The sequence below is a fragment of the Sceloporus occidentalis genome, unplaced genomic scaffold, assembly GCF_023333645.1.
Source record: "Sceloporus occidentalis isolate IW3139 unplaced genomic scaffold, rSceOcc1.0.p SCAF_87, whole genome shotgun sequence".
Lineage (NCBI taxonomy): Eukaryota > Metazoa > Chordata > Lepidosauria > Squamata > Phrynosomatidae > Sceloporus > Sceloporus occidentalis.
In genome coordinates this window covers 3273022-3300852 of record NW_028317067.1, presented here as the reverse complement: position 1 = coordinate 3300852, position 27831 = coordinate 3273022, and the positions used below count along the sequence as shown (strand labels likewise).

The 27831-nt window shown below is 41.5% G+C and overlaps 3 protein-coding genes across 5 annotated transcripts; 2 read left to right on the top strand and 1 right to left on the bottom strand.

The window, feature by feature from the left end:
* Positions 1-75: 75 nt before the first annotated feature.
* On the top strand, positions 76-3171 carry LOC149284939 (endoplasmic reticulum chaperone BiP). The gene is made up of 8 exons (XM_089496094.1): positions 76-200; positions 518-749; positions 861-995; positions 1104-1216; positions 1334-1724; positions 1862-2099; positions 2221-2388; positions 2612-3171. The coding sequence occupies exons 1-8, from the start codon at positions 76-78 to the stop codon at positions 3169-3171; spliced, it is 1962 nt and encodes a 653-aa protein (XP_089352220.1).
* Positions 3172-5457: 2286 nt separating this feature from the next.
* Positions 5458-10455, bottom strand: LOC149284938 (rab9 effector protein with kelch motifs-like). Of its 2 annotated transcripts, XM_089496128.1 has the most exons (7): positions 10403-10455; positions 10078-10235; positions 9419-9571; positions 8871-9032; positions 7690-7839; positions 6440-6589; positions 5458-5729 (listed from the first exon to the last, which is right to left on the bottom strand). In XM_089496128.1, the coding sequence occupies exons 1-7, from the start codon at positions 10453-10455 to the stop codon at positions 5458-5460; spliced, it is 1098 nt and encodes a 365-aa protein (XP_089352254.1). The 2 variants fall into 2 exon arrangements, with proteins under 2 accessions (XP_089352254.1, XP_089352255.1); XM_089496129.1 differs by lacking the exon at positions 9419-9571.
* Positions 10456-12334: 1879 nt separating this feature from the next.
* Positions 12335-19547, top strand: LOC149284937 (serine/threonine-protein phosphatase 6 catalytic subunit). Of its 2 annotated transcripts, XM_089495975.1 has the most exons (7): positions 12335-12409; positions 15659-15754; positions 16352-16417; positions 17269-17410; positions 17974-18053; positions 18641-18850; positions 19299-19547. In XM_089495975.1, exons 1-7 carry the CDS (start codon positions 12335-12337, stop codon positions 19545-19547), a joined length of 918 nt encoding a protein of 305 aa, XP_089352101.1. The 2 variants fall into 2 exon arrangements, with proteins under 2 accessions (XP_089352101.1, XP_089352102.1); XM_089495976.1 differs by lacking the exon at positions 16352-16417.
* Positions 19548-27831: the final 8284 nt, after the last annotated feature.

Here is a 27831-nt window from a genome sequence, read left to right as displayed (position 1 = left end):
CTTCTTTTGTGCAGGATATCTGTGGAGACTTCATCTACGGAAAACGTACATCTGTTGTGAAGACATTCGCATCTTATGGTCACCATGAAGTATTTTGCGCTGTTCTTGCTGGTTGTTGCCAGCGTATATGCTGATGATGATGATAAGAGAGAAGATGTTGGCACGGTGGTCGGGATTGATCTGGGCACCACTTACTCCTGGTAAGCTATATGTTATCTGAAATGGATCTTAAATACCGGCTTGTTATCCAGCATAGGCCTTCTGCTTTCCTCTTGCATTCTCTTTCATCCAACCACTCCATTTTATTTTTTCCTTTTGGTTTTTCACGGTTTAGGCTCTGCCTTAAAAAGCAAGCCAAAGGCAATAACATCTTTAATATACCTTTTAAATATATCTTGGTGATTGACAGTTCTTCATAACCTAGCCAAGCTTTACCCCTAAGGCTGTCACACTATGAGTGATTCCCCATGTTGGTACATGTTCAGATTATTCTTATGTCCTCTCTCTTTTATTTTAGTGTTGGCGTGTTTAAAAATGGTCGTGTTGAGATAATCGCCAATGACCAGGGTAACAGAATTACACCTTCTTATGTGGCATTTACTCCGGAGGGAGAGCGTCTTATTGGTGATGCTGCCAAGAACCAGTTGACTTCTAACCCAGAGAACACGGTGTTTGATGCCAAGCGTCTCATTGGTCGCACATGGAATGATCCCTCTGTTCAGCAGGACATCAAGTACCTGCCTTTCAAGGTATGCTGTGATCACAAACACTTCATCTACTTTAAAAGGGAAGACAATGGGAGCTTTATAGAATCGCTGGAGTGGTGGCATCCCCTAACTCTGTTCTAACTACTTTTTTAGGTCCTTGAAAGGAAGACTAAACCATACATCCAGGTTGATATTGGTGATCAGATGAAAACTTTTGCCCCAGAAGAAATTTCTGCTATGGTCCTGACAAAAATGAAGGAAACAGCTGAGGCTTATCTTGGTAAAAAGGTGTGTTTTTTGTATTTTATTTTTTTTAAACCCTGTTATGAGTCATTCTTTGAGCCTTTTTAAACTTTTTTTTTTTTTTCTTTCTAACTAAGTGTTTCTTGCCTTTAGGTTACTCATGCTGTAGTCACTGTGCCAGCTTACTTCAATGATGCCCAGCGTCAAGCTACCAAGGATGCTGGTACCATTGCAGGACTGAATGTAATGAGAATCATCAACGAACCGTAAGTTCTCACTTCTTCCTATTTTTTTTTTTTTTTTCTTTTTCTCCTCAGTGAAAGTGTTTGTTTTCTGCTCCTTCTTTAAACATATAGTAATATCTTCAAATATTGTTATTACAGAACAGCTGCTGCTATTGCTTATGGACTAGACAAGAAAGAGGGAGAGAAGAACATCCTTGTGTTTGACTTGGGTGGTGGCACCTTCGATGTGTCTCTGCTGACTATTGACAATGGTGTATTTGAAGTAGTGGCTACTAATGGAGATACCCATCTTGGAGGGGAAGATTTCGATCAGAGAGTCATGGAGCACTTCATAAAGCTGTACAAGAAGAAAACTGGCAAGGATGTTAGGAAAGACAACAGAGCTGTGCAGAAACTGCGTCGCGAGGTTGAGAAGGCAAAGAGAGCTCTGTCAGCTCAGCATCAATCCAGGATTGAAATTGAGTCTTTCTTTGAGGGTGAAGACTTCTCAGAAACTCTTACCCGGGCCAAGTTTGAGGAGCTCAACATGGTAAGAATTTGCTTAATACAGTAGGATGCATGTTCATAGTCTTCACAGCCTATTTATTTAGTTCCGATTAATCGGCCACTAATGCAGCGATAGTCTCAACGCTATTTTGCAATCCTAATCTTGTTACTCCCTTTCAGGATCTCTTCCGTTCCACCATGAAGCCAGTCCAGAAGGTGTTGGAAGATGCCGACCTGAAGAAGTCTGACATTGATGAAATTGTCCTTGTGGGAGGTTCAACTCGCATTCCCAAAATCCAACAGTTGGTGAAAGAATTCTTTAACGGCAAGGAACCATCTCGCGGTATCAACCCTGATGAAGCTGTTGCCTATGGTGCAGCTGTCCAGGCTGGTGTGCTTTCTGGTGATCAGGATACTGGTAAGTGGAGTATAAATAACTGGCTGATGCAGTTCCATAAGTGTAGTTATACCAGGTCAATAATACAGGCTTACTGCTGGCAGTTTATAGTTCTAATATGCATATTTTTGTCTTATTTTAGGTGACTTGGTCCTTCTTGATGTATGCCCTCTTACTCTGGGTATTGAAACAGTGGGTGGTGTCATGACAAAGCTTATCCCCAGGAACACTGTTGTGCCTACCAAGAAGTCTCAGATTTTCTCCACAGCCTCTGACAACCAACCTACTGTTACCATAAAGGTTTATGAAGGTGAGTGATTTTTGAAGACGCTCTGATAAATGTTTACACCATGATTAGGCAGCCTGTTATTTTTATAGACTACAGATTATTTGGGATACAGTCTATGGATATATCTGATAATAAAACTGAGTGAGAGTGCTTAATTTCTAAAAGCATGCTTCCAGTTTGTAAATTCCTGAGAATTTTTGATATTTTTGTTCAAATTCTAAACGAAGGTATTGCTGCTTTTTAGGTGAACGTCCATTGACCAAGGATAACCATCTCTTGGGCACTTTTGATCTTACTGGAATCCCTCCAGCGCCACGTGGTGTCCCCCAAATTGAAGTCACCTTTGAGATAGATGTAAATGGTATTTTGAGGGTTACTGCAGAAGACAAGGGCACTGGCAACAAAAACAAGATCACCATTACAAATGATCAGAATCGCTTGACTCCAGAAGAAATTGAGAGAATGGTCAACGATGCTGAGAAGTTTGCAGAAGACGATAAGAAGCTGAAAGAGCGTATTGATTCTCGTAACGAATTGGAGAGCTATGCTTACTCTTTAAAGAATCAGATTGGTGACAAGGAGAAGTTGGGTGGTAAGCTATCCTCCGAAGATAAGGAGACCATTGAAAAGGCAGTGGAAGAAAAAATTGAATGGTTGGAGAGTCATCAGGATGCAGACATTGAAGACTTCAAGGCCAAGAAGAAAGAACTAGAAGAAATTGTTCAGCCCATCGTTGGTAAACTTTATGGTGGAGCTGGTGCACCACCTCCCGAAGGAGAAGAGACCGAGAAGGATGAATTATAGGATGTCCCTAGCTACTGTAACATTGTAAATACTGGACTCGAACTTTTTTGTTAAGAGAATATTTGAATGGAGAACTGTAATTTACATGTGAATTCTTCACTACCCAGTGGAGGCAAATGCTAAGCCTTAAAAATGGCTGTTTACTGCTTTTCATTAGCAGTTGCTCACCAAAATCATTTATTTTTGTTTTGCTGTTTCCCTTTGGGGGGTGGGGGTCTGGTATTTTCATGGGTATCCTGTTTAAAAGTTATTTATTTACAAAATGGTCATGCACATTCTATGTAGAACTTTTTTCTACCATCATTGACCACAATAAATGTTTGATAATTAACATGATCTCTTTTCTTAGTACGTTTTTGTATTGTCTGCTTCTATTTCTAAAATATCTCGGCAATCCTCACACTCACGTCACGTTTTTGGTTTTTTTTTTGTCTGGTCGATTCAGGGGTCCACAAATTTGGTTGTGATTTAGGAGCCAGCTAATTTTTTTTTTTTATTTTTTTTTTTGTTGTCTGGGAGTAAACAAACATACTAATTAACACCAATATTCACATGCATACAGTAAGATATGGGGGGGGGCATCCCTGCCGAACCTTAGGCACCAGGAAGTGATTCCCTCGTTGCCATGGCGACCTGGGTTAATTCACAAGCACTCGGGATACGTAATAAACCTACTTCATGTTGGCCTATAACAATCTATGGGCTAATTTGGGCAAACCTGGAACTTTCTGGTTGTCAATACCTTTTAAGATTAATCTTTCTGTCAAGCTATTGCTCTCCTCTGCATTATTAGGGTAATGGGAAGATAAAAGACTGCAGGATAGGATATGAGCTATTTTGGCAATGTCGGGGGGGGGGGGTCTTGGTTTGCCAGATATCTCCAAATACTCTGGGAAGAAGATGGTTGCTCTTTTTGCTAAATGCGGATGCAGGTATAGATTGGTTAGATTAAAAAGATTGCTGTAACAGTCCAACTCTGGTCCTGCTGGGTAATTTCAACCGATGGGCCGGCTAAACCGTATAGCTGAGTAGCCAACAAGTGGCTCTCTGCGTGTGTGTATTTTATAATATATATATATATATATATATATATATATATATAAAACTACAAACACCCGCAGTGATCAGGGAGCGTTCGATGCACACCCGTTGAAATATACATGTTACAATTTATCTGATGGCAGCGACTTTAAATGTTCTTCAAACTTGATGCTGATGTTCAATGTCCTGTCGCGTGCTCCACTGCTGTGAGTCTTCATTTAAATTTAGGCACAAGGTACATTTGTGTATGGGATGCAAAAAAATCTGACAGCTTGTATTATCATGATGCAGTAAACCCCACGGTCTTCCAAGGTACTGCTTGGCGCCATATTAACTTCACACAATAGTACGTTTCAGTTTTGTTAGACGCGTTCTCCATGTTGTATATGTTGTTAAACAGTAGCTTGGATGAACTCCAGTTTCTCTGTTCTCCCAAATAAAACTAATTGCTAAGTGAAGGACGAGGACTTACACCTAACAAGTGACGATGCCCCAGATTAAATTTACATTATTACGCTGTCTTAAGTTATAATGTACAAATACGCTGTCTTAAGTTATATGTACAAATACAGCCAATGCAAATAGATGCCGGTTATCTACATTCCCCATCGTTGCTTAGTCTTAAAATTCAACTGCTGAAAGAGAAAGATGGATGTCTACCTCTTTGCTTAAAAGGGAATTTATTCCTAATGTTTTATACTTCTATAATAGTGTGTACACAGAACAAAATCACAATTTAAAAAAAAAAAAAAATCAGGGGAATAACTATTCAAGTAGGATCTTCATGAATGTCACTTGTCATTAAGTGTACTCTGTTAAATTGTTGGTACGATTGTGACACGGGCCAGTCTGAGTAAAGGTGACATTTAAATGCTTTGTGCTGGACGATAAGAATACTGTTTGCAGAACTACATTCGTTTTAACAGATCTGTCCAACATCATTAAGCGTATTTGCACACATGATCTTCTTATGTCAATACTGCTACTCAATCTTAAATCTTTAAAGCATCCTTACACGCGTGTATGTTAAACAAGTGTACTACTGCCAACATAAATAGATGTAGAATATCTGACCCCACTTGTGTAACTGTTAAATGAAGACAGTCCCTAAGCCATTTTAACCATGTTAGTGGAGTTGTGTTTTTTTATTGTTTATTAAGGCGGCATCATATTCCATAGCACTGTACAATGGGAGAGGCTTGACATTAATGAACGTATCCATAGTGTACATAAAACTAGTAGAATTTATTTTTGCAGCATTGTGACACAGCAGTCGCTAAACAGATCCCCATCAGTATTCATACCCCCAAATATAAGACAGAGGAAAACCTGCTTTAAATTACTGTATTCCTTTTCTATAGAGCTTTCATCTAGGTCCCTTTCCTCATGTTGAGTTTGAGGTCTCTCTGTGTTGGAAAGGCCGGTCTGTATTTTCCAAGGAAGGAGACACATTGAATGATCTAAACGTGCTGGCGGACACGGGGAGTCAAACTCCAACTTTGTCCAAAGCGATGTGTCTAGGAAAGAATAAAATGTAAATCAGCTCAAAAGTGTGAACAAAAATTCTTGATCTGTAACCATGAGATTTGCATAATTCATTTTCAGTGCCAGTTTAAAGTGACACTGCAGCCATCATACACACTGACACGTTTGATGTTTGCGATGCCCCTTTGCAAATTCTTGGAGGACTTTCCCCAACACACCATCTATTTTCTCTGCTGGCCTACCGCCAGCCAACTCCAGAGCCGGCTTGGCAAAAGCTGCAGGTTAGGGTCTACTGAGACCCCCGTGCATGGAAATCACTACATTGGATTTCAGTGGAATCACTGATCAGCTGCTTTAGGATAGCCTATCCCATGGGACTTACCTTTTAAAACATAATCAATGGGGGGGGGCATATTCACCTCTCCATGCACATGGACTAACTTGGCCTTTAATGAATAGACCTCTACATGGACGACACAATACTGGACACACATACAGAAGTCATACAAGTAACTGAATGAGAGACATGCGCAGAGTCCGGTGGTATGATCACGGTTGCCTTAGTATGGATAGAAGGTGAAATGATATACGTACATACTATATATATGATAAATGGTATTGACCTCAGTTTGGAAGGTGTTATCTCCTTCGAATAGAGCTGGGGTTCGTATTTCAAATAGTGTGACTGTAAAATGCCTGTAAATGGAAGCTTTTGTTTCCAGTGCCACTCATGGTTACCTACCTGTGTTAAACCGGTACATAGAGTTTGTTGCCCCCAGCTCCGTCATTCCACCAAATATATAAATGTATGATTTCCAGGCAACAGAAGAATGGGCTGCACAAGGAGGGGGAACATCTCCCTTCATATTCAATCTCTCCCACTTCATTGTTTCTGCAAGTAAAGCAACCAAAATGAGTGGCCCCAAATAAAGTACCATACACAAGTTCATTTAGGGATATTTAAGACATTTACAGCTTATATGTAAATATATATGACACATACATACATACATAAACACACTATATGGACAAAAGTATTGGGACACCAACAGGCACTTTGATGACACTGCATTCTAAATACGTAGATATTATGAAGTTGGTCTCCCCTTTGCAGCTATGACAGCTTCCACTCTTCTGGAAAGGTTTTCCACAAGATTTTGGAGAGTTTCTGTGGGAAGTTTGAAGCATTTGTGAGGTCAGGCACTGATGTTGGGATGAGAAGGTCAGGATGATAAGGTCTGGCTGGCAATCTCCGTTCCAGTTCATCCCAAATGTGTGTGATGGGGTTGAGGTCAACTTCTTCCACACCAAACTCATCCAGCCATGTCTTATGAACTTTTGTGCGCTGGGGGCACAGTCATGCTGGAATAGAAGAGGGCCTTTCCCCAAACTGTTCCCACAAAGTTGGAAGCATAGCATTGTCCAAAATGTCTTGGTATGCTGACGGATTAAGATTTCCCTTCACTTGGTATGCAAAAGACTTTTGTCCATATAGTGTGTTCATATATATATATATATATAATATATTCATAGGAAGCCCTATGTGTAGAAACCAAATTTCTGTACATAAACAGTGTTGCATACACACAAATCCCTACACAATTATGCTTTGAAATAATTCTCTGATTTCTGTTTACGGCCATTCCTATGGTCTCCGAATGGTATATGTAGCAGGCACGATCCAAAATAAGCGCTTTTCTTCTAAAAATCACATGCTCAACATCAATGGTAACATCACATACATGTGAATGGCTGCTGCTTCAGTCACTCAAACGAAGTTCTACTGAAGAAGAGGGTTGTTCATTGGGAACATAAGAAGATCTAAATCATGGAGGTAACCCTGCACTAAGCAAAGTTAAAAAAAAAAAATAAAGAGGGAAAGGATCCTTATTCTAATCATGGACGTCTTATCCTTCCATACAGAATTAAACCATACAGTTTAGGCTTAAACAGAAAAGGGAAAAAAAAAAAAAAAGAGAGGCTGAAATGTACCTGTATCAATGCAAAACATGTCATCAAGAAACGTGCTACCTGCCATTCCTCCATGAATGAACAGTTTTGTTCCTACTGCTGCCACCACATGGCCATGGCGAGGCTTTAGGGGCTCACCAAGAGTTACTGGCTGAGTCCATGTGATGGTGGCTGTAAAAAAAATTATTCGAAATAACATTTGAAACAACAATCTTAAATAGGGCAAAAAGGGCAGCTGCCAAGTTCCAAGCGGTAGACAAAGGAAGAGGAGCGTCTCCCCCAGCGCCATTAACCACAATCATGGGACCCTTATGCCGTCTGTTTGATGACTAAACATTTGACAAATACAGGAATATGATAAACCAAACTTCTAATTAAGCAATGCATTTTTTGTAAAAAAAAGTTTTACCCCAATTTTTTTGCAGCTAGCTTCAGTTCATGCCAACCATCACAGTACTCTAGCACATGAATTTGATGGTCAATCTCCCCATAAGTGAAATGCTTTGATTCTTACGAGTAGTAGCACTTGCAGGATGCTTAATATCACCAGCACAAATAAGCCTGTGAACTTTCTATTAATAAGCATCACTAGCGAGTACCCTGCATGTAACTAGAATGGTGCGGTTCCTACTCAGTCACATACTCATAAAGTTGTTTCAGGTACTGTGGAGAGGTAGAGAATACTCAGGGACTTCTTAAAGAGGATCAAGGGTAAAGTAAGCAAAAGGCTGTTGCCTAAAGCATCAGCATTGGTCACTTGGAGCAAATACAAGAGAAGATGGATATCATAGATATAACAGAAGGGTATCTTGAACAGAAGGACCCAACCAGAAAATTGCCTAAATCCCAACAAATTATCTGGGGGTTACAGGTATGAAGTCACTATGGTGTCAAGTTTGCTCATCACCATAGAAACTAATAGTCCTGCTATGTGTATAACTTTTGTATCACATTCAATTCTGTTATATTTCTATGTGTTTCCGCGGCAAAAGGAAGGGTCTTTCTAAGCATGGCTCTCCTGCAAACTCTCCGTTTTGTGAATACAAGCACATAATGTTATTAACAACATTGTGAATGCCTTTCAGTGTTCAGCCAATGGTTTACAGTATCCTGAAAACTGCAGTTCCATTGGTTAGTTCAAACATATAAATATAATTTACTGCGTCATCAAAGCAAAATAATCTTTAGATAATCCCTGTTACCTGCATCATACACATGAAGTTGGGGATCTTCAACAGGTTCTGCACCTTTTTCTCCCCCACCAAACACATAAAGCTTGTCTCCAATGGAAGCAGAAGAGGTGTGAAAGGTTCTTGGGGAAGGTGGCGTTCCTTTAACTTTAGGGCTTTTCCATGAGCAGGTCCCTATTAAACAAAAATGTGATCTTAGGGACATGTTTGTTAAAATGTTATGACACAAATGTGTATGCATTAATCATCAGAAGGTTAATCTTCCAAAATCACATATCCTGTGATTTATTGCAGCAAGACATAACTAATGGCAGTGTTAGAGACAAGTGTACGCATGGGTTTAAGCCAGACAAAATGAATGCATTTGTGTATGAGTGATTGAGAGTTACAACATCCACAAATAACTTTCCAATGGCTGAACATGACCTCTGATTCAAGAATTTGACCTCTAGTGTTTAAAGTATTGGTATATTATATATTGATCAGTACATATACAGCCATTCTTCACTTTTGCAAGTAATACCATTAAGTCCAGGACGGACGGATATCAAGCTACCTACCAGATTTCAATACTTGAACACAATTTCTATTCATTGACTGCTCGGCTCCACCAAACACACAGATGCTGCCCGGATCACTTGAAGGAGAAAGGCAGGCATGTTCGTAACGGGGTAACAGACCTTCCCAGTCTGCGTCATCCCATGTATGACTATCTACAGCGAGAAAACATAATGCGTTAAATACATTAAGAAAATGATAGCCGTCATAAAATCCTATGCAGGACAGAATAGGGAAGGCTGAATGGAGAATAATAAAGAATTAACTATATTTTACAACTTGCTTGCCCTACTCAGAAACGCTTCCATTCCTATCTGGGAATGGGAAGTAACGCTTAACTTGGCTCCAGCTCCCAGATGATCACAGTAATTGTAATTGTAGAAATGAAATGTTTTAATCTATATGACACATTTTCATTTGCTCCTGTTTTGGCTCATACAGACAGGTTAGATCAGGGGCGTCCAACCTGCGGCACTCCAGCTGCTGCATGACTACATCTCCCATAATGTTCTTTCAGCTAAGGGGGCTGGCTGAAGAGGAGATGTGGTCCTGCAGCAGCTGGAGGGCCTCAGGTTGGACACTCCTGGATTAGATCCTCGGCACGGCGATCAACCACAGTCCACATCCGCTCGTGTTTTCTCACGCTTTTAGTGTTAATTACCAAGATCTAAGATGTAAGCATCCGAAAAACAACCCCCAGGGTTTGCTCCTGCAAGGATGGCGACTTTTCCCTTTGCTGACTCTTCCATTGAAGGCACATATATGCAGGTGTGACCCACGCGGGAACTTGGTGCTTCTCCTTGGGGAACAAGGGCATACCTGATGAGACAATGTACATTGCATTTAAAGTAAACAGTGTATGCAGCCCCACAATAGGGTTTATTTTATTATAGAAAGGAGTAAGATTTCACTTTTGCATGAAATTTCAGGTAATAATGACCACAGCTTCGGAATCCCATATGAAATCTTTACATGAAAGACATTACCATGTAGATGCTTTGGGTGTCTCTTCTGGTCCCAAAACCTCCAAGAGCTCCATTGTGGCAAATACAACCTAAAACATAGAAAAGCAGCCCGGTTTGTCAAATTGATGACTATTATGAGCTGGCAACTTAACTTTGGGTAGGATTGTTTAATTTTCAGGGATACAAAATAGTTTTTTTGAGTATCCATAATAAGGGAAAGCATCATCACAAATGCAAATAAACATAAACAATGCATGTGGACGGGTGTTACGCTTCAAACACACATCCTGAGCTTTCTGGTACATAAGTGCTAAAAAAGAGGGGTCATTTTCAATAGTGACATATATATATATATACACACACACAGACACGTTTAATGCCCTCAAGGTATCATAATTAGTGATTAAGCATTGTCATTAGCTGCAGACACTAAAATACATTAGAGGTCCCTGGCAATAAAAGACATGGTAAGTTCATGTCGGGGATGTTCTACCGGTAAAAAGCTATCTGCTTACTTACAAGGCTGTCCGTGACCCCGAATTCACGAATTATGCCTTTCCTACCACGCTCCTTCCGCTAGGCCAGCGTTACCAAGGTAACCGCTTCCTCAAATGTCTAATGTTCAAATGGCAACCCTCTCGTAACCTGACCAATAGGAAGCGCTCGCGTACTCCGTGATCGGAGAGGCGGCTGGTTACTTTTCAGCCATTTTATGTTATCGAGTTCCGGTCTGTCCAGTGTGTTGGAAGCTCAGACTCAGAACCTCGAATTTGTACGGTTCGGTGTTCTTACTATCGGATCATTCTCTGTACACGTAACACTCGGGCGATATGATATCACTATGTCAGCGTTTGAAGTAAAACCAAACAGTTCCGCCATCTTGATATACTCCTCGGATTATTCGCTCCCCTCATCTGCATGATGTAAACCGCACAGCACAAAACCCTGAGGGCACGCAGTAGAGGCCCGGTAAGCAGGGCCGGGCTGCTCTGATCCAGAATTAAGGGTCACTACCTGAAGGATTTTGTTCTGTGTGTTGCGGTCTATATACAGCCCCCAGTGTGTCCACGGTAACAAGGGATTTTTTTAGTTGAGTGGATCCTTTCGGTAGATTGTCATGCGTTTAAGGGATGATCCAGCAACCCATGCAGAGACCACAGAGAATGCACATTAACCAGTTCCCCACACTATAGATGGTACGTCCATACACGGTGAGGCTAGATGTTCCTTAGGGCTTACCGGTAAGTCTCCCTGTCGCTACACTGGAGATCAGATTGTGTAACGACACCGAATACATGAAGGAACCCTACAGCTGTCACACGCATATGATGGCTGGAGTGTCCCTCTGTGCACATTGCAAGTGTAAGCTGTTTAATTGCCCCCATGGCTGAATGGCGCCAGCTCTTCCCTGAAGACACACCGAGGAGCATGTCTGCGCTATTATAACCATAACGCTATTAGACTGTAATATTAGATGGTACGATGGCGGGACCGGCTTAGCTTTCATTGTCTTTTGGCGCATGCGTAGCCATTTACAGGGGGTACTGCATGTATGAGGCATCTCACGTGGATGGCCTACCAGATGAGTAATTTAAGTGCTGTCACTATATATATATATATATATATATATATATATATATATGTAGCACATTACTGGTGAAACAAGTTTGCTGTTTGAGTGATAAAATGACTCATTTATGCATCAGCACATTCATAAATATAGTGTAACAATTCACTAATTACTATTCCCATAAGAACATCATTACAACCAATTGCCAACAGTTTGTCAAAGTCAATTACAAAAGAATTTGTTCTTTTTTGTAATACGAATAAAGTTGTTCAAACTGCTTCTCGAGTCCCTTCCTTCCCACATTTCACGGAAGTGAGGAGCGTGTCGGATGTGACGTTTGCCCGGTGCCTCCCGCCCTGATAATTTTTTTCCCTCTGCACAAAATGGCACCCCTAGATTTGGATAAGTACGTGGAAATTGCTCGGCAGTGTAAATATCTACCGGAAAATGACCTGAAGGTGAGCGGAGGTTGTTGTGGAGCCTGACAGTGTTCGATCTGCGACCGCGGGAGGTCTGTCATTCGGGTCAAAGTCTGCCAGTTCCTGCCATATCATCTCTGTGCTTCTCCTTAACTGCTTTTTGCATGCTGTCATCGGGCAGTTGGTTGTGTCCTCTTAGACCTCTGTGTTTGTGTGATATATAGATATAGATATGTGTATGTATATATAATATAATATATAGATATGTATATATTACATGCATACACACACACATATATATATATTCGTTTGTGTGACTGCTGCCCAAATATTCCAGCCTTTGGTATACTAATACTGCCCTTTATTTTTACATTATTCACACGCGCTGACGCAATAATTGGGTTTTTTTTCAAATTAGAGATGAGTGAGTTGCACTTCCTCAATGGCTGGATCATTTCTTTGCTCCGTTGTGCAGTTTAAATGCTGCGTCTACGTGCGACGCATAGGATCACGTGGTGCACGTCAGACCTAATTATGTTAGTTTTTACCTATTTCTGTATAAAGCGAGCATGTAAATAAGTAAGCGTTACGCTAATGTAAAGATCGCCTGTGAAATTAAACAGCTGTATAGCATCTTGTGAAATAATTAACGAGCATAGCGTTGTCTATGTTGTATCTTAAGGAACAAAGTCATTTGCAGACTTCGTCATCCACGTCCTGAAACGGTTAGCTCGTCGGTTCAAGGCTGATACCCGCCTTGGCTTATTTTGGTTGGCGGCTCGTGATGGAGTTAAAATATAAATTGACATATGACCTTAATGCCATACAAATACCCCCCCCCCCCTGTTTTATAGGACTGAAAAGTAACAACTTAAAACAGGGCTCATCGTATACCGGGAATCCCAGAGCCGTGGTGCCTACAAATGGTTAATAATGCCAAAGAAATTCTACTTGCTCAAGGGGACGCTGCACCCGTTATATGCCGTCTGATGCTCATGATAGCCGTGTCCCCTTTAACGGATCATTGTACAGCGCTACGGAATTTGATGGCGCTATATTAAACAATAAATAATAATAATCATTGTTCCATGTAAAAGAATGACATGATTAGTCGGAATGGCTGTACGCGTTGGCGTGGTTTTCCTGCTTCCCACCTTCTTGGTTTGCAGGAGATACTTTTGGCCTAACTTCTTACCTGCGTGTGTTCTTTAAACCAGTCCGCTTCCGCACCGGCTTGCTTGGAAGTTCCAAGGGGTCTAAAGAGACCCCCATCCACGTGCGTATGTGTAGAAAGCACGCCCTTAGATCCCTCAGGACACACGCACTTGCCAGTGACTGCTTTAAGTAGCAGAGCAATAGAGGGGTGCTAAAGTTAGGTTGTTTTTTGAAAATACTTACAAAGTATCCCTTTAATACAACTTTATTGCTTGGTTTCTCTAACGCGTGTATAATATAAAGGGGTACTCTTGCCATAATATGCTCTTCTAATGTATATGATGACTTAGGGGTCCCTTTTAAGCGATCATGGTGTCCCCTTGCAAATGCGTGACCCCCATATGCCTTTGGACCCCACTGCTATTTCTCGTGCAGGAGATGTTTGGCTAGTCAGCTCTGGCGCTGGCTTTGTGAAATCCGCATGTAGTCCAATGAAACCTGCATGCGTACAAAGTGCTCCCATTGATTTCAGTGAGTGCTTTCTTATTGCCTATTGGCTTCTGTAAGCAGGAGCCCACGGAGGAGCAGGAGAGTTGCAGCTTCTCCATAAGTTGCTTTATCTTAATTGTTAGAGAATGCATATTAAAGTGCTTGTTTGAGGAGGTCAGGGACCGTATACTGTCTAACAGCATGGAGCTCAGCGTCAGTTACTGTATAGCAACCAATGGCAAGGCTAACCAGCATGCAGTTGTCATTGGTTGCTATGGTGACAAGATCACTTGCGCCAGAATCACTTTAAACCTTCAAATTTATCTGCAATAGCCTTAATTTTGTTAGCGTTTTACCTTAACAAGGATTTTTTTTTAGGTTTATATATATATTTATATAAAATTAGTTTTTATGCTGATTAAATTGGTAACTAAATTATTAATACACTAGTCAAACGTTCCCTGAGACTCTGCGGTAGGAAAATATCTCACTAATTGGAATTTTTAATTCCTCTTGTATGTTGTAATTCTGGTTCCCACTATAAGATCTTTTTGATTTTTACACCAACGGGTGGGAAACAAACTTAAGGAAGTAAAACTTTAACGTTCTTGGGTATTGTTGAAAGGGTTGTCAAGCAATTACCGGCTTCGGTTTTGACAAAGTGCGGGACCAGTAAGTCGCAGCTTGTTGGTATCTTTAAGTTTGATGATTTTATGTGAGACCAGAACGTAACCTTCTGATGTTGGATTCAGGTAGTTCTACAGGAAACTCTTATCCTGTTTCTCTCAGTTTAATGCAGATTATTTGACGACCTCAGAGACTAAAGCACAAGCGATGCAAATAAAACTTGCTGGCCAAGTTGAATGGCAGCGTGCTTCTGAACAAATAATTTTTGTATATTTTCCACCTTCTGTCTGATTAAATGTCAGTGTGCATATAACTTCATTTTACAGTAATACCTACCAATGTTATACATAAATCACAACAAATGTTCCTCTCCAACAAAGATGAGTAGAGAGATAAAAGAACAGCTCTATTTTACTATAAACCTGGGCTAGATGAAGTCCAGGAGCCAGGTTGACACGGCTCCTAGATTTTTTGAACTGGCTACTTAGTTTTTGTGCCAGTAGTATATTTGCCTATGGCAGCGCCCTCTCTGCGGCTGCGATCCTCTGTGCCGAGCAGAAGGATATGATGTCACAGGGCACAGTCCTCCAATAGGCAGGCTGGAGAGATAGGAGTTCTTCCTTGTAACTGGCCCATTGAGTAGAGAGCCAGATTGGCCAGTAGAGTCGTCTGCCCACCGCTCTGCTCCAGGGGCTGCTGTCTTAGTCAGTCTAAGCCAGAATAAACAGCTGGCCATCTGTGTCGATCTCTGTACTTCTGGGTCCTAAATTATATCAAGCTGGCTACTAACTTTGACACTGATTTGTCTGGATCTGCAGTGCTGTAATGTTCTCTGCTGCTAGACTTGCGACTGTAAGGTGGTGAATGCGATTGTTTCAGGAGCGCTTAGCATGTAGGGGGTCTCCTGCTTTGTACGTGGTGTGTTTGTGTGTATATGCAGCACCTAAACATTTAAAATACAGCAATATTTCACCCTGCTGTTTCTTAATACATATTATGTCTTTCATTCTTCTAAAGAGATTATGTGACTATGTCTGTGATCTGCTGCTGGAAGAGTCTAATGTACAGCCGGTGTCGACGCCAGTGACGGTCTGCGGAGATATACATGGACAGGTAGTGTGAGCTGTTCTGCTAAATTGCAAAATAATGTAACTTGACTGCTTCTTATCATGTTCACTGTCCAAGAAACCTGCCGTCACGCGTGTCGCTCTTCAGCACCTGGACCGTGACTTTTGGCGTTGAACCGTAGTCTCCTCCGTAGCATGAGATGGCATCGACTGTCCTAAGGGAACATCTGCAAATGTAGATGAAGTTTAAAGGTCCTGATTTACTTAGCAAATGCCCCAACAGCAAATAAACCTTAGCAGGTGTTTTATTATTTCCTCTGGTTAATCACACAAAATATAAACTTTTAAGAAGCTCTTTCAGTTTCTATGGAAACTGCCTGCCAATGCCTGTTTTTGTGCTACATGATAGTTGTTCCTGCAAATGTATTAACTATTAAACATAGAGGGATTGGGCACCGAATAGTAGCAGGAATAATGCTTCGAATGCACTGTTCTAAAAGTGTTAAAACGCAGCAGAGTAAGCAGAATGAAAACCTTTAAATAAAGCAAAAGCTTAAAAAGTGTCGAGGGATTTAAGGCAGCCAGAAAGGGGCTTTGTGTGTTTATTGCGCTCAGTGAGTGACCGTCACAATTTGTCTTCCAGTTCTATGATCTGTGTGAGCTCTTCAGGACCGGAGGGCAGGTTCCTGATACAAACTACATCTTTATGGTAAGTACATTTTTCTGGGTTTAATGAGAAACCCACGTTTCATGTTTATTCCCACAGCAGAGTATCCTGGAGAACGGCATAAACCAGCTGGCATATGTGATTTAACTGTAAATAGTGAGTGCGTAGACTTCTTGGCCACGCTGCCTCAGGTACTTTTATATAACCAACTTATAAGGACAACATGACTTTGGGACGGAATATGTAGCTTTCTGCCGGTAGATGGAGGTATTACGTGCAACAACCCCAGCCGACCCTGTCAGTTGGTTTTGCACTGAAGCTACTGCATAAAAAGTGTTCTAAAGGAGCTTACTTTATATTTATATAGCGACACCAATTCATGCAGCACTTCATATAGTACGTATATTAAAGGGATCAAGACAAACCAATACATTAGATCAGGGGCGTCCAACGTGCGGCCCTCCAGCTGCTGCAGGACTACATCTCCCACAATGCTCTTTCAGCTAAGGGGCTGGCTGAGGAGTATGGGAGATGTAGTCCTGCAGCAGCTGGAGGGCCGCACGTTGGACGCCCCTGCATTAGCTAAAGAGGGCTCGGCTCGTAAGCATACAATCTAGAAGCTATGTCAGTGTTCCTCCAACGTATAAATCTGTCTTGAAATAACCGCCTAAGGCGAGTTAATGGCACGCAAGCAAACGCTGACAAAACCGAGATGGCTGATGTTGCATCATTACTTTGCGGAGTATGGAGATATGCTTATGTGTTTAAACCATGTTCTAAAGTACGTTCGGCCCTCGTTCTGTTTCCCTCCATTATGAAGGTGATTTAACCATTGCCTTTCTTTGACAGGCTTGTATATATTTTTTTAATACTACCCCCCTCTTGTTTTACAGGGAGACTTTGTAGATAGAGGGTACTACAGTTTGGAGACATTTACCTACCTTCTCGCCCTAAAAGCAAAGTGGCCAGACCGCATCACACTGCTAAGAGGGAACCACGAGAGCAGGCAAATCACCCAAGTTTATGGATTTTATGGTGAGCGCCTCTGCCTCTAGAATGAATTTGCTTCCTTCCATTACGTTTATGGAACGGAGATTCCTCTGTATCCTTGAAATGTTCTGTTGGAGGAAATCTTGTTTGTGAAGGCATCTTTTTGCGGCAAGAAGTTTGAGCATTTCACTGTGTGACATCGGAGACACGGAGCTCGGCTACCTCACCGGTGGATAGTTATGGCTATGTTGCCGTCAATAAGGCCATGAGCAGCAGAGCAACCGACTATTCCATTGCTCAAGTAAAAGCTGTAACTTTACATTCATGTTATTCTTCTCTTTGCTGATAACATCCTAAGTATTTAGTAGGTTCCGGGTCTGCTGTTAGAAACAGAAGGTTCTCTTAATCACGCAGTATTTGTGGTTTTTGCATGTTTTTTCATTAACCGCTTCATTGATTTTAATTACATGTGTGGTCACGTTTAATATATTAGACTTAATATAATAGCCTTAATTTTGCTCTGTGGTTTAATTATGTTAAATATACCATGCGCTGCACGGAATATATGTATCAAAGGTGTAATTGCGTTTTGTGGTTTTTCTCTATAGATGAGTGCCAAACGAAGTATGGAAATGCCAATGCATGGCGGTACTGTACCAAGGTGTTCGATATGCTCACCGTAGCAGCTGTAAGTAGTTTCTTGGTAATGTGACACGGGTTTATAAAAGTGCACGTTCTAAAGAGCGGCTAATCGGAAATATTTATTGGAAGCATTTGTAGTATAACGTAGTGTTTGTAGCATCAAGTGTTAAGATAATCATTTGCTAATCCTTCACAGCTCACTGTTTAGTTAATAAAGCCCAAGGTCTTTCAACAGTCTTGACCAGTGTTACTGCACTGTGACAATGGGCTATTAACACTTGGCTAATAGACTGATATTAATGAACTATTAACTATTATGAACAATGCGTGAGGGCTTTTATTACGGAGCATGCTTGCCTTACTGGTAAAGCCCAATGTCCGAAAGAAAACTATTTCTACAACGCAGCCTCCTAAAGTCTGTCTTAAATTGGGCCAAGTTGCCACTACTTTGTATTGCTTGGTAGAAAACCCTACTGAGTGGAGGCTCGTATTTTCCATGCTTGGTGCTCATGCCAAACACCTAGTTCTGTATACTATTCCTGTATCTGTTTTTCTTAATTCTATGATTGTTTGAATAATCTACCCAAACTGTAAACACACACGTGCCTTATATTGTCACCTCTGCTGTTGCAGCTCATAGACGAGCAGATACTCTGTGTGCATGGTGGCCTCTCTCCAGACATAAAGACGCTGGATCAGATCAGAACTATTGAGCGGAACCAAGAGATTCCTCACAAAGGAGCATTTTGTGACCTTGTCTGGTCCGACCCAGAAGATGTCGATACTTGGGCTATTAGTCCCAGAGGAGCAGGCTGGTTGTTTGGTGCCAAAGTCACTAATGAGGTAATGAGTAAAGGCAATACTGGATTATCTGACATGGACAGGGAGATATTGCAATCTATCACAGCTGTTTTATCATAAAATATCCATGTTAAGAAAAAGAACCTTAACTGGTTATGCCACATTTCTGTTGATCCTCTGGTCATTATGGGAGTTCTAGCTGGAAAACCTGTCTAAACATGTTACAGAAAAACACATTTCATATGATAGAATGGTTAATCTTGAGATGGAATTGTGGTTCCCAGTAATTTAAAATGAAACCACATCGCTACGTGCCTGGATGATGATGTGCATTAAAGAAAATAAGATTTTTGGTTACTCTAACAATATATTGTATTGTCAGTCTTAGCGTGATGAAGTTTCTCATTGGTCATTGTTTCTTTTTTGATCGACGCTGTGCAGCACGTTTGATGAAATCTTCCTGTTGATAATGGATGTTTCCTCCCTACAGTTCGTCCACATCAACAATCTGAAGCTGATCTGCAGAGCACATCAACTTGTGCATGAAGGCTACAAATTCATGTTTGATGAGAAACTTGTGACAGTCTGGTCAGCACCCAACTACTGTTACCGCTGTGGAAACATTGCCTCCATTATGGTGTTCAAAGATGTGAATACTCGAGAGCCAAAACTATTTCGGGCTGTCCCTGATTCAGAGCGCGTCATCCCTCCAAGAACCACCACTCCGTATTTTCTCTGAGGTCTTTCCACATTCTGTTCTGTGCTGGAACCTTTTTTTGTCTTTGGTTTTTTTTTAGCACTTTGCTGCTGAAATGCTGCATCTTGCCTTTTTTTTTTTTTTTTTTTTTTTTTTAATAAATTATCAAACATATATTGTTTATTACTTTCTTAACCTTATTGTTGCCAAGCAATTCAGCAGCTCCCAGCCGCTCTTGGCAGCAAAAGGGTTATCTTCACTTTTCTGATGTAAGTGTTAATTTAACAACCATGCGAGAATGAGCTGCAAAAATGGTCTCCCATTAAATCGTTTCAATATTTTTGTAGTCCAGTATGGTAACTGAAATGATGCCGCATTCTAAGTTGGTACTTGCAATGTTGCTGAATCTTACTGTCACTATGCACCAAAGCATATAAAGTGTCATTAATACATTTAGGGTCCGTAAACCTTGTTCTGCCCTGTTGGCACTAAAGGCTTCTGTGTGCGATTCAGTTAAGAGCTATAGTTTGTTGGGTTTGCTTGCCTGGTTAACCAACAGCTGCGGTGTAACCAGGATCTGAAATTGTAACCACCCTAAACCTAAAACAAATATAATTAGGCCAAAAATGTCCCGCTGCTTGGCTTCTAAAGTCAACTGGCAGCATTGGAGGCTATCTAAAATTCACTTTTTTATTTTTATTCAAGTGCCACAACCTAACTGCGTTTCTTTCTGTTGTAAATATGTTTTGTTTTCTTTTTTTCCCCCAACTTCCCACTTTTTTGAAGTCCGGCGGGAAATATTTTCCCTTTTTTCCCACCCTTTTTCTGCTCAGCCAACTCTTCGATTAATTACTTTTAGCTGTTTGATTTTTTTATTTTTTTGTGACAGGACAAATGTTCAGCAGCAAAATTGTTATGGACCTGACTGTAAACACCTTGTGTTGTGTGTTGGAGGAAAAAGTACGCCTCCCTTCATCAGATGTTTTAAAGTGAATATATAAATGAAAACATTTAAAGAGTTTGTCAAAAGTTGCTTTTTATTTCCAGTGGAATGTTCATGGAAACTACTGCAGCTTTTGAATTTGTACATTAAAATAATTGTACTGATCTTAGGTTATTTTCCCTTCCAGATATCTTGTATTTTAATAAAGTAATCTTAATAAAACACATAGAATTTAAATATTGGGAATAAAAAAAAAAGTGTAAGGCTTTAATAATTTATCTTGTTTGTGTTCTTACGGCTGTTTGACTTGGGGTAGTTTTAATGTAGAATATTCCTTTTGAGCCTGTACTTTAATACCTGCAGGTAAGTATTGTTTCTTGAAAGCGAAACTTGTAACTGTTTTCATTACCTGAAATTGTGATGAAAACTAAAGTTGTGAAATCATTTGACAGAAGCTTAATATAGAAACAATGTGTTGGCTGGCAGATAAGAACCATTCGGCCCCTCTGGTCTGCCTGGTTCCTGATTACTTAGTCCCTGGCCTTATCTTATATCGAAGATATCATTATGCTTATGCAATGGATGCTTAAATATTCTATACTCTGCCCATGGATTTTTATGCCTTGGGGTCATTATGTTTCACTTAACTCAAACGGCAGCTTTTTTCTAGTTTACCTTAATCATTTGCCATTTAGCTTCTCCCTCCAGGGAAGTCAACCTTGTTGCAAATCTTTGTCTCATCAGCAAAAATACATACCTTACCATCAAGACCTTCTGCAATATCACTAATAAAAATATCAAATAGAATGGGTCTAAGGACAGATCCCTGGGGTGCTCTGTTAATTACAAGCCAATGCCTAATCCATTCAACAATTTTTTTTAACTCAAAAGTTTGCACTTTATTGATAAGTCTTCTGTATCAAAAGCCTTACAGAAATCTAGATAAAGCAATGTCTAAAGCACTATTACTCACCCAATCAAACAATATCAATACGATTAGTTTTGTGAGATCTCCCTCCCGGGATTTTTCTGTCCATGTGACTTCAGATAATGTTCAATAATCCTAACATAGTTTCTATTCAGTTCCCCACTACTGATGTAAGACTTACTGTCTGTGTTTGCCGGGCTCCTCCCTACCGGTTTTCTTGTGAATGGGCTCAACATTTGCCCATCTACCCCCGTTAACAATGATTCGTTATATTTGTTAATGGTTTAGCTAGCTTTTGATAACTTGGGGTGTATCCAATCATGTATCCCATAGACTTGTCTTTACCTTAGACAGCTGCCTTGATAAACTCACATGTATCAAATGACTCGCCATGCCTTTGTCCCCTAACTGAGGTCCGTCTTCTTCATTTTCATCTGTAATACTGAACAGAAATATTTGAGATCGTCAGCTAGTCCTCCTCCTTACACAAAGACTTCGGCCGTGCATTTAGTTGCCTAATCTACCACGGTCTTCCTGCTGTAGCGCATAGCAAAATACTTGTACCAAATGCTGAATTAGTTACATAGGTAAAACAATATTACTTGTGCGTTTTCATAAATACATACAAATGTTTTTACATGTAGGGAGAATACTTTGTCTAAGAGAGCTGCATGTCCTTTCCTGGAATACAGAATCTTTGTGAAAATGCTAAGGCGCTCCGTAATAATTATATTATACATATTGCATGTAGATACTAATAGCGGGAAACCAATTAAAATGTCTTGTCCATGATCTAGCCAGATCACCTTAAAGGCACACTCCAACCATCATATGCACTTTAAGACATCAATTTGAGTGGTGCCTCCTGTACATACATGGGAGGATTATGCAGAATCCCCCATGTGTCCCTTTACCCAACCCCAGTAATTCTCCGAGTAGGCGATGTGATCGGTTGAGCACGTGTCCATGCATCTGATACCCCGCCATCCAGCTCCTCCGCCGTGGCCACAGAAAGTGTTCCCATTCATTTGAGTGGGATTGCTTTCCTGCCCCTGATTCAAAAACCCAATCGATGGCAAGAATCATTGGACCGCTGAGGAGGGGGCAGAAGTAGGACCTCATGATTGCCATAGACAAATCTTAATCAGAACTTGCTAGGGTGGCTTAGCCCTTCCCCGTGGAAGAAGCAGAAGCAATAAGGAACTCTATGGCCACTTAAGTATTCTAAGTTTGTGAGTGTTTTTAAACTGTAATTATTACTTTGAATTGAAAACAATATGCTGTAGGATTTTCTATTTCTCTCCCATATGGTCCTGCGCCTCCAATGTTCTGTGTTTCAGTGTACGGCATACCCAGAGGAGTACAGAATGAAGGCTGCGTTCCAATGGCGGGGGTAATTTATTGTGGTTATGTAATTTTTAACAGTGAGCACTGATTCACATGATTTCTTATATTGTATATTCACTATTGGGGAGAGTTCTGATTTTGACTCCTTTACTTTGCTTACACATTTAGGAAGGGCCACCCCCAGTGACTGACCCTATATAAAATATATAGCTAAATCTTTGAGATGTCTTGAGTCTTCTCATACTTTGTTAGTCATTATATAGGGCTGGCTCAGACGATGGCGAAAATTGCTAGTGTCCTTCATAATGAATGGTGAAGGGGGAGAGCACAGATCTCCCTCTAACACGCCCGAATTTAAGGGGCTCCTTAGCACTGTGTGCTGACGATTAATGCTAGATACAATGTCATATCCGCACTGAAACATCAGCGCCCTCCCACCACAGGACTTAAAGAAAAGAACAGGGAGAAAGATAAGAGGTGAGGAGCTATAAAGGGAAATGAGAAAGGAAGGAGATAATGAGAAAGAACTGAGATGGGGAGAAAGCTGAGGAGAAATAGTGAGACATAAGGATACAAAAAGAATAGAGATATATAGGGAGATAAAGAAAAAAAGAGGTGAGGTAATGAGGAAGAAGAGAATGAGTGTGTGTGTTAGGGCAAGTGTGAATGTGTATGTATGTGTGTATGGGTAGGTGTTTTGTAAAGGAAGTGTATATGTTTGTATTGGGACAGTCTATCCATTACACTTTGGGGCCTAAAGGGAATGGAATGATTCACTCTAATTCACTCCAACATACATTTAACCCAGGAGCAATGTTTAGTAATATTTCTAATAAAACAAGTGCAGCATCTGTAAAAAGGTTCACCATGAACCATGTCTGTGCCTATCCACGGTTAAAATGAGTGTGTGTGGGGGTCAGTGTACAGGGTTAGAATAAGTGTGTGTGGGGGTCAGTGTACAGGGTTAGAAAGAGTGTGTGTGGGGGTCAGTGTACAGGGTTAGAATGAGTGTGTGTGGGGGTCAGTTTACAGGGTTAGAATAAGTGTGTGGGGGGGTCAGTGTACAGGGTTAGAATGAGTGTGTGTGGGGGTCAGTGTACAGGGTTAGAATGAGTGTGTGTGGGGGTCAGTGTACAGGGTTAGAAAGAGTGTGTGTGGGGGTCAGTGTACAGGGTTAGAATGAGTGTGTGTGGGGGTCAGTTTACAGGGTTAGAATAAGTGTGTGTGGGGGTCAGTGTACAGGGTTAGAATAAGTGTGTGTGTGTGTCTGTACAGGGTTAGAATAAGTGTGTGTGGGGGTCAGTTTACAGGGTTAGAATAAGTGTGTGTGGGGGTCAGTGTACAGGGTTAGAATGAGTGTGTGTGGGGGTCAGTGTACAGGGTTAGAATAAGTGTGTGTGGGGGTCAGTGTACAGGGTTAGAATAAGGTGTGTGGGGGTCAGTGTACAGGGTTAGAATAAGTGTGTGTGGGGGTCAGTGTACAGGGTTAGAATAAGGTGTGTGGGGGTCAGTGTACAGGGTTAGAATAAGTGTGTGTGGGGGTCAGTGTACAGGGTTAGAATAAGTGTGTGTGGGGGTCAGTGTACAGGGTTAGAATAAGTGTGTGTGGGGGTCAGTGTACAGGGTTAGAATGAGTGTGTGTGGGGGTCAGTGTACAGGGTTAGAAAGAGTGTGTGTGGGGGTCAGTGTACAGGGTTAGAATAACTGTGTGTGGGTGACAGTATACAGTTTTAGACATTGTGTGTCAGCAAACAGTGGGTGTGTGAGAGGAGTGTCAGTGCACGGTCCTACAATAAGTGTCGGTATACAGTTTTCGACTGTTTGTGTTTTTGGGGTGTGTCGATGTACAGTGTGTTAATGTAATACTCTAAGTGTCTATGGTAGTATTGGTGGGAATTTGGTGACATAATCTGCACCACAATAACTGGGTGGGGCTAGATTATGCTAATTCTGTGGGTTAGGTTAATTGGGTGGGGCTTTGGGAAAACGGGTGTGGTAAATATTCAGGTAAGTAACTGGTAGCTGTGTTGCTATTAGAGCACAAAACCATACCAGACACGCAGTAACAGAGGAGGGCATGCGCTAAAGTACATTGTACAGCAGCTGTGATTTAAATTAAAATGTAAAGTACATATATGTTCACTTTTAGGAATTCACATCTCTAAGAACGAGTCCAATGCCAGAAAGCTTTTGTTTTCCCGCCTATATTGACAGTAAGACAGTATTTCTATATGAACCTGACCCTGCGTGCTGTACTCGTCTCTCACCGCGAGAGGGCGCTTAGCATTTTTTATTTTATTAATCCCATGTCAACCGAACACAGGGGGAGGGTCATTTATGACGACTGGCAGTCACTTCTTACAATAGCAGCGCTCGGTAACCCTGAGCTGACAAACACCAGCCAATAGCTGGCGACCAAAGGCGGGCTGTCACTTGTGAGGTTTGGTTGCAGAGTGCACCCATAACACCGCTAAACTGCTGGACTGAAGCCGCGATTTGTAGCGGGGCAGGGGAGAGAAGAGGCCGGGAGACGGCTGGCAGCGGGTACGGCTCTGAGCACGGGTACGGTGCATTTCCTGCATGCCTGGCTGTGCTTTAACTGCCTCCCTCTGATACATTAATGCATGTGTTCAATCATTGCTATATAGTATATACATGTATATGTGTGTGTGACTGAATACGGGTTCATCTGCAGGACTGCTAAGGAGTGTATATATATATATATATATATATATAATGTGTGTGTTATATATATATATCACACACACACACACACTGTATACAATCTCTGCAGATGGACCAGAATTCAATAGTCCTCATCTGTTGTAATAGTTCTATGTAATTACATGTATACCCGCGTCTGATGTGTATTCTTTACAGTTATATGTAATGTGTGTGTGTATATATTAGGATAGCACGTATATTGATACCGTGAATATATTGATGTGTACCTGTTGTGTGGTGACAGAGGGAAAGCCAAGTACACTGCATATAATAACACTGGTGTCATGAATGAAAACCCCGTGGGGCTTTGTTGTGTTAAATATCATGGGTAATGTATCATACAATGCAGGGGTCCCCAGACATTTATTGGACATGTGTGTTACATACATAAATGTACACGGGCACGTCACACCGTGGTACACGTTGCTATGCATGACAGAATATGATTTATGTTTGCTGTATGCAATTGATGATATCTTATTTTCAGGGTTGTCTTAATTTATTGTCAAGGGTGCAGTGACTCTCTCGGCGCCGTATAATATTCTTACCATAAACATGGGCATCTCTGTCTGTCTGTCAATCAATCAATCATCTATCTATCTACCATGTCACCCTCCATGCCAGGCTATAGCGTGTATACCATGCAACCCTCCATGCCAGGCTATAGCGTGTATACCATGTAACTCTCCATGCCAGGCTATCGCATGTATACCATGTAACCCTCCATGCCAGGCTATAGCGTGTATACCATGCAACCCTCCATGCCAGGCTATAGCATGTATACCATGTAACTCTCCATGCCAGGCTATCGCATGTATACCATGTAACCCTCCATGCCAGGCTATAGCGTGTATACCATGCAACCCTCCATGCCAGGCTATAGCATGTATACCATGTAACCCTCCATGCCAGGCTATGGCATTTATACCACGTAACCCTCCATCCCAGCTATCACGTGTATACCATGGAACCCTCTATGCCAGGCTATCAGGTGTATTCTATGTAACCCTCCATTCCAGGCTATCACGTGTACACCATGTAACCCTCCATTCCAGGCTATCACGTGTACACCATGTAACCCTCCATTCCAGGCTATCGCGTGTATACCATGTAACCCTCCATTCCAGGCTATCACGTGTATACCATGCAACCCTCCATTCCAGGCTATCACGTGTATACCATGTAACCCTCCATGCCAGGCTATAGCATGTATACCATGTAACTCTACATGCCAGGCTATCACGTGTATACCATGTAACCCTCCATTCCAGGCTATCACATGTACACCATGTAACCCTCCATTTCAGGCTATCACGTGTATACCATGTAACCCTCCATTCCAGGCTATCACATGTACACCATGTAACCCTCCATTTCAGGCTATCACGTGTATATACTATCTAGCTCTTCTCTCCTGACTGACACATTTTTGGAATAATATGCATTGTCATTGGTTTTAAATTGCTAGATGTCTGCGTTTACAACATTATCTTTTATACTTCGCATTCATTGGCTACATTTTCTTACAATACTGATGTAGCGTGGTAGATAAGTAGAATAGCATCCCAGCCAGGCCCGGACTGGGACAAAAAATAGGTCCGGGCATTTAAGCCCGAGCAGCCCATATTTATTTATTGTTAAAGCCCACCCTTCATGTTCCATCTTTGCATTTACTCATTCACACAAATCATTAACACATTCATTAATGCAGTCTCACAAATCATTCAAGCAATTCATCCACACATGAATTCATTAATTGTCATACGCATTCACACAATTCATCCACACATTCATTCATTCATTCTCATACGCATTCACACTACCCCCTTGCCCCTTCTCACTATGTTCCCCCTTTTCACTATGTACCCCCTCTCACTATCTATCCCCTCTCCCCATTTCTCACTATCTAACCCCCCTCTGCCCCTTCTCACCGCACCCCCCTCCCTAACCCTACTTACCTTGTTGCCGGAGCAAGCAGCAACTGCGGCCGGGCCCGCGGCAGGACCGGACTAACTGGGCCTATGCGGCCTCTACGGCCGCATTAACGCAGGGCATAAGGGGCACCTGCCCCTTAAGCCCACCGCAACTGCGACCGGGTCCGCCACTCTAAGGGGCCGGGAAGCCCCCACCAGGGCCGGCCTTAGGGGTCTGCGGCCGCACAGGGCTTACATTAAAACATCGGGGGTTTTTTTTAACTTTATTTAACAGCCTCCATGTTAAATAAAGTTAACAAAAACGTTATTTAACATGGAGGATGTTAAATAAAGTAAAAAAAAAACAAAAAACCCCGATGTTTTAATTTAAACCTGTGCCGGCCCTGGTGGGGGCTTCCCGACCTCTTAGAGTGGCGGAACCGGTCGCAGTTGCGGCAGGCTTAAGGGGCA

Excerpts from the sequence above, each read along its gene's own strand:
- LOC149284937 (XM_089495975.1), top strand. The coding sequence starts at position 12,335 with ATGGCACCCCTAGATTTGGATAAGTACGTGGAAATTGCTCGGCAGTGT. Across the intron at positions 15,755-16,351 it reads GCGGAGATATACATGGACAG|TTCTATGATCTGTGTGAGCT; the intron begins GTAGTGTGAGCT and ends TTTGTCTTCCAG. Across the intron at positions 18,851-19,298 it reads GTGCCAAAGTCACTAATGAG|TTCGTCCACATCAACAATCT; the intron begins GTAATGAGTAAA and ends TCCTCCCTACAG.
- LOC149284938 (XM_089496128.1), bottom strand. The coding sequence starts at position 10,455 with ATGGAGCTCTTGGAGGTTTTGGGACCAGAAGAGACACCCAAAGCATCT. Across the intron at positions 9,033-9,418 it reads TGTTCAAGTATTGAAATCTG|GGACCTGCTCATGGAAAAGC; the intron begins GTAGGTAGCTTG and ends TTTGTTTAATAG. Across the intron at positions 7,840-8,870 it reads ACTTCATGTGTATGATGCAG|CCACCATCACATGGACTCAG; the intron begins GTAACAGGGATT and ends TTTTTTTTACAG.
- LOC149284939 (XM_089496094.1), top strand. The coding sequence starts at position 76 with ATGGTCACCATGAAGTATTTTGCGCTGTTCTTGCTGGTTGTTGCCAGC. Across the intron at positions 750-860 it reads TCAAGTACCTGCCTTTCAAG|GTCCTTGAAAGGAAGACTAA; the intron begins GTATGCTGTGAT and ends CTACTTTTTTAG. Across the intron at positions 996-1,103 it reads AGGCTTATCTTGGTAAAAAG|GTTACTCATGCTGTAGTCAC; the intron begins GTGTGTTTTTTG and ends TCTTGCCTTTAG.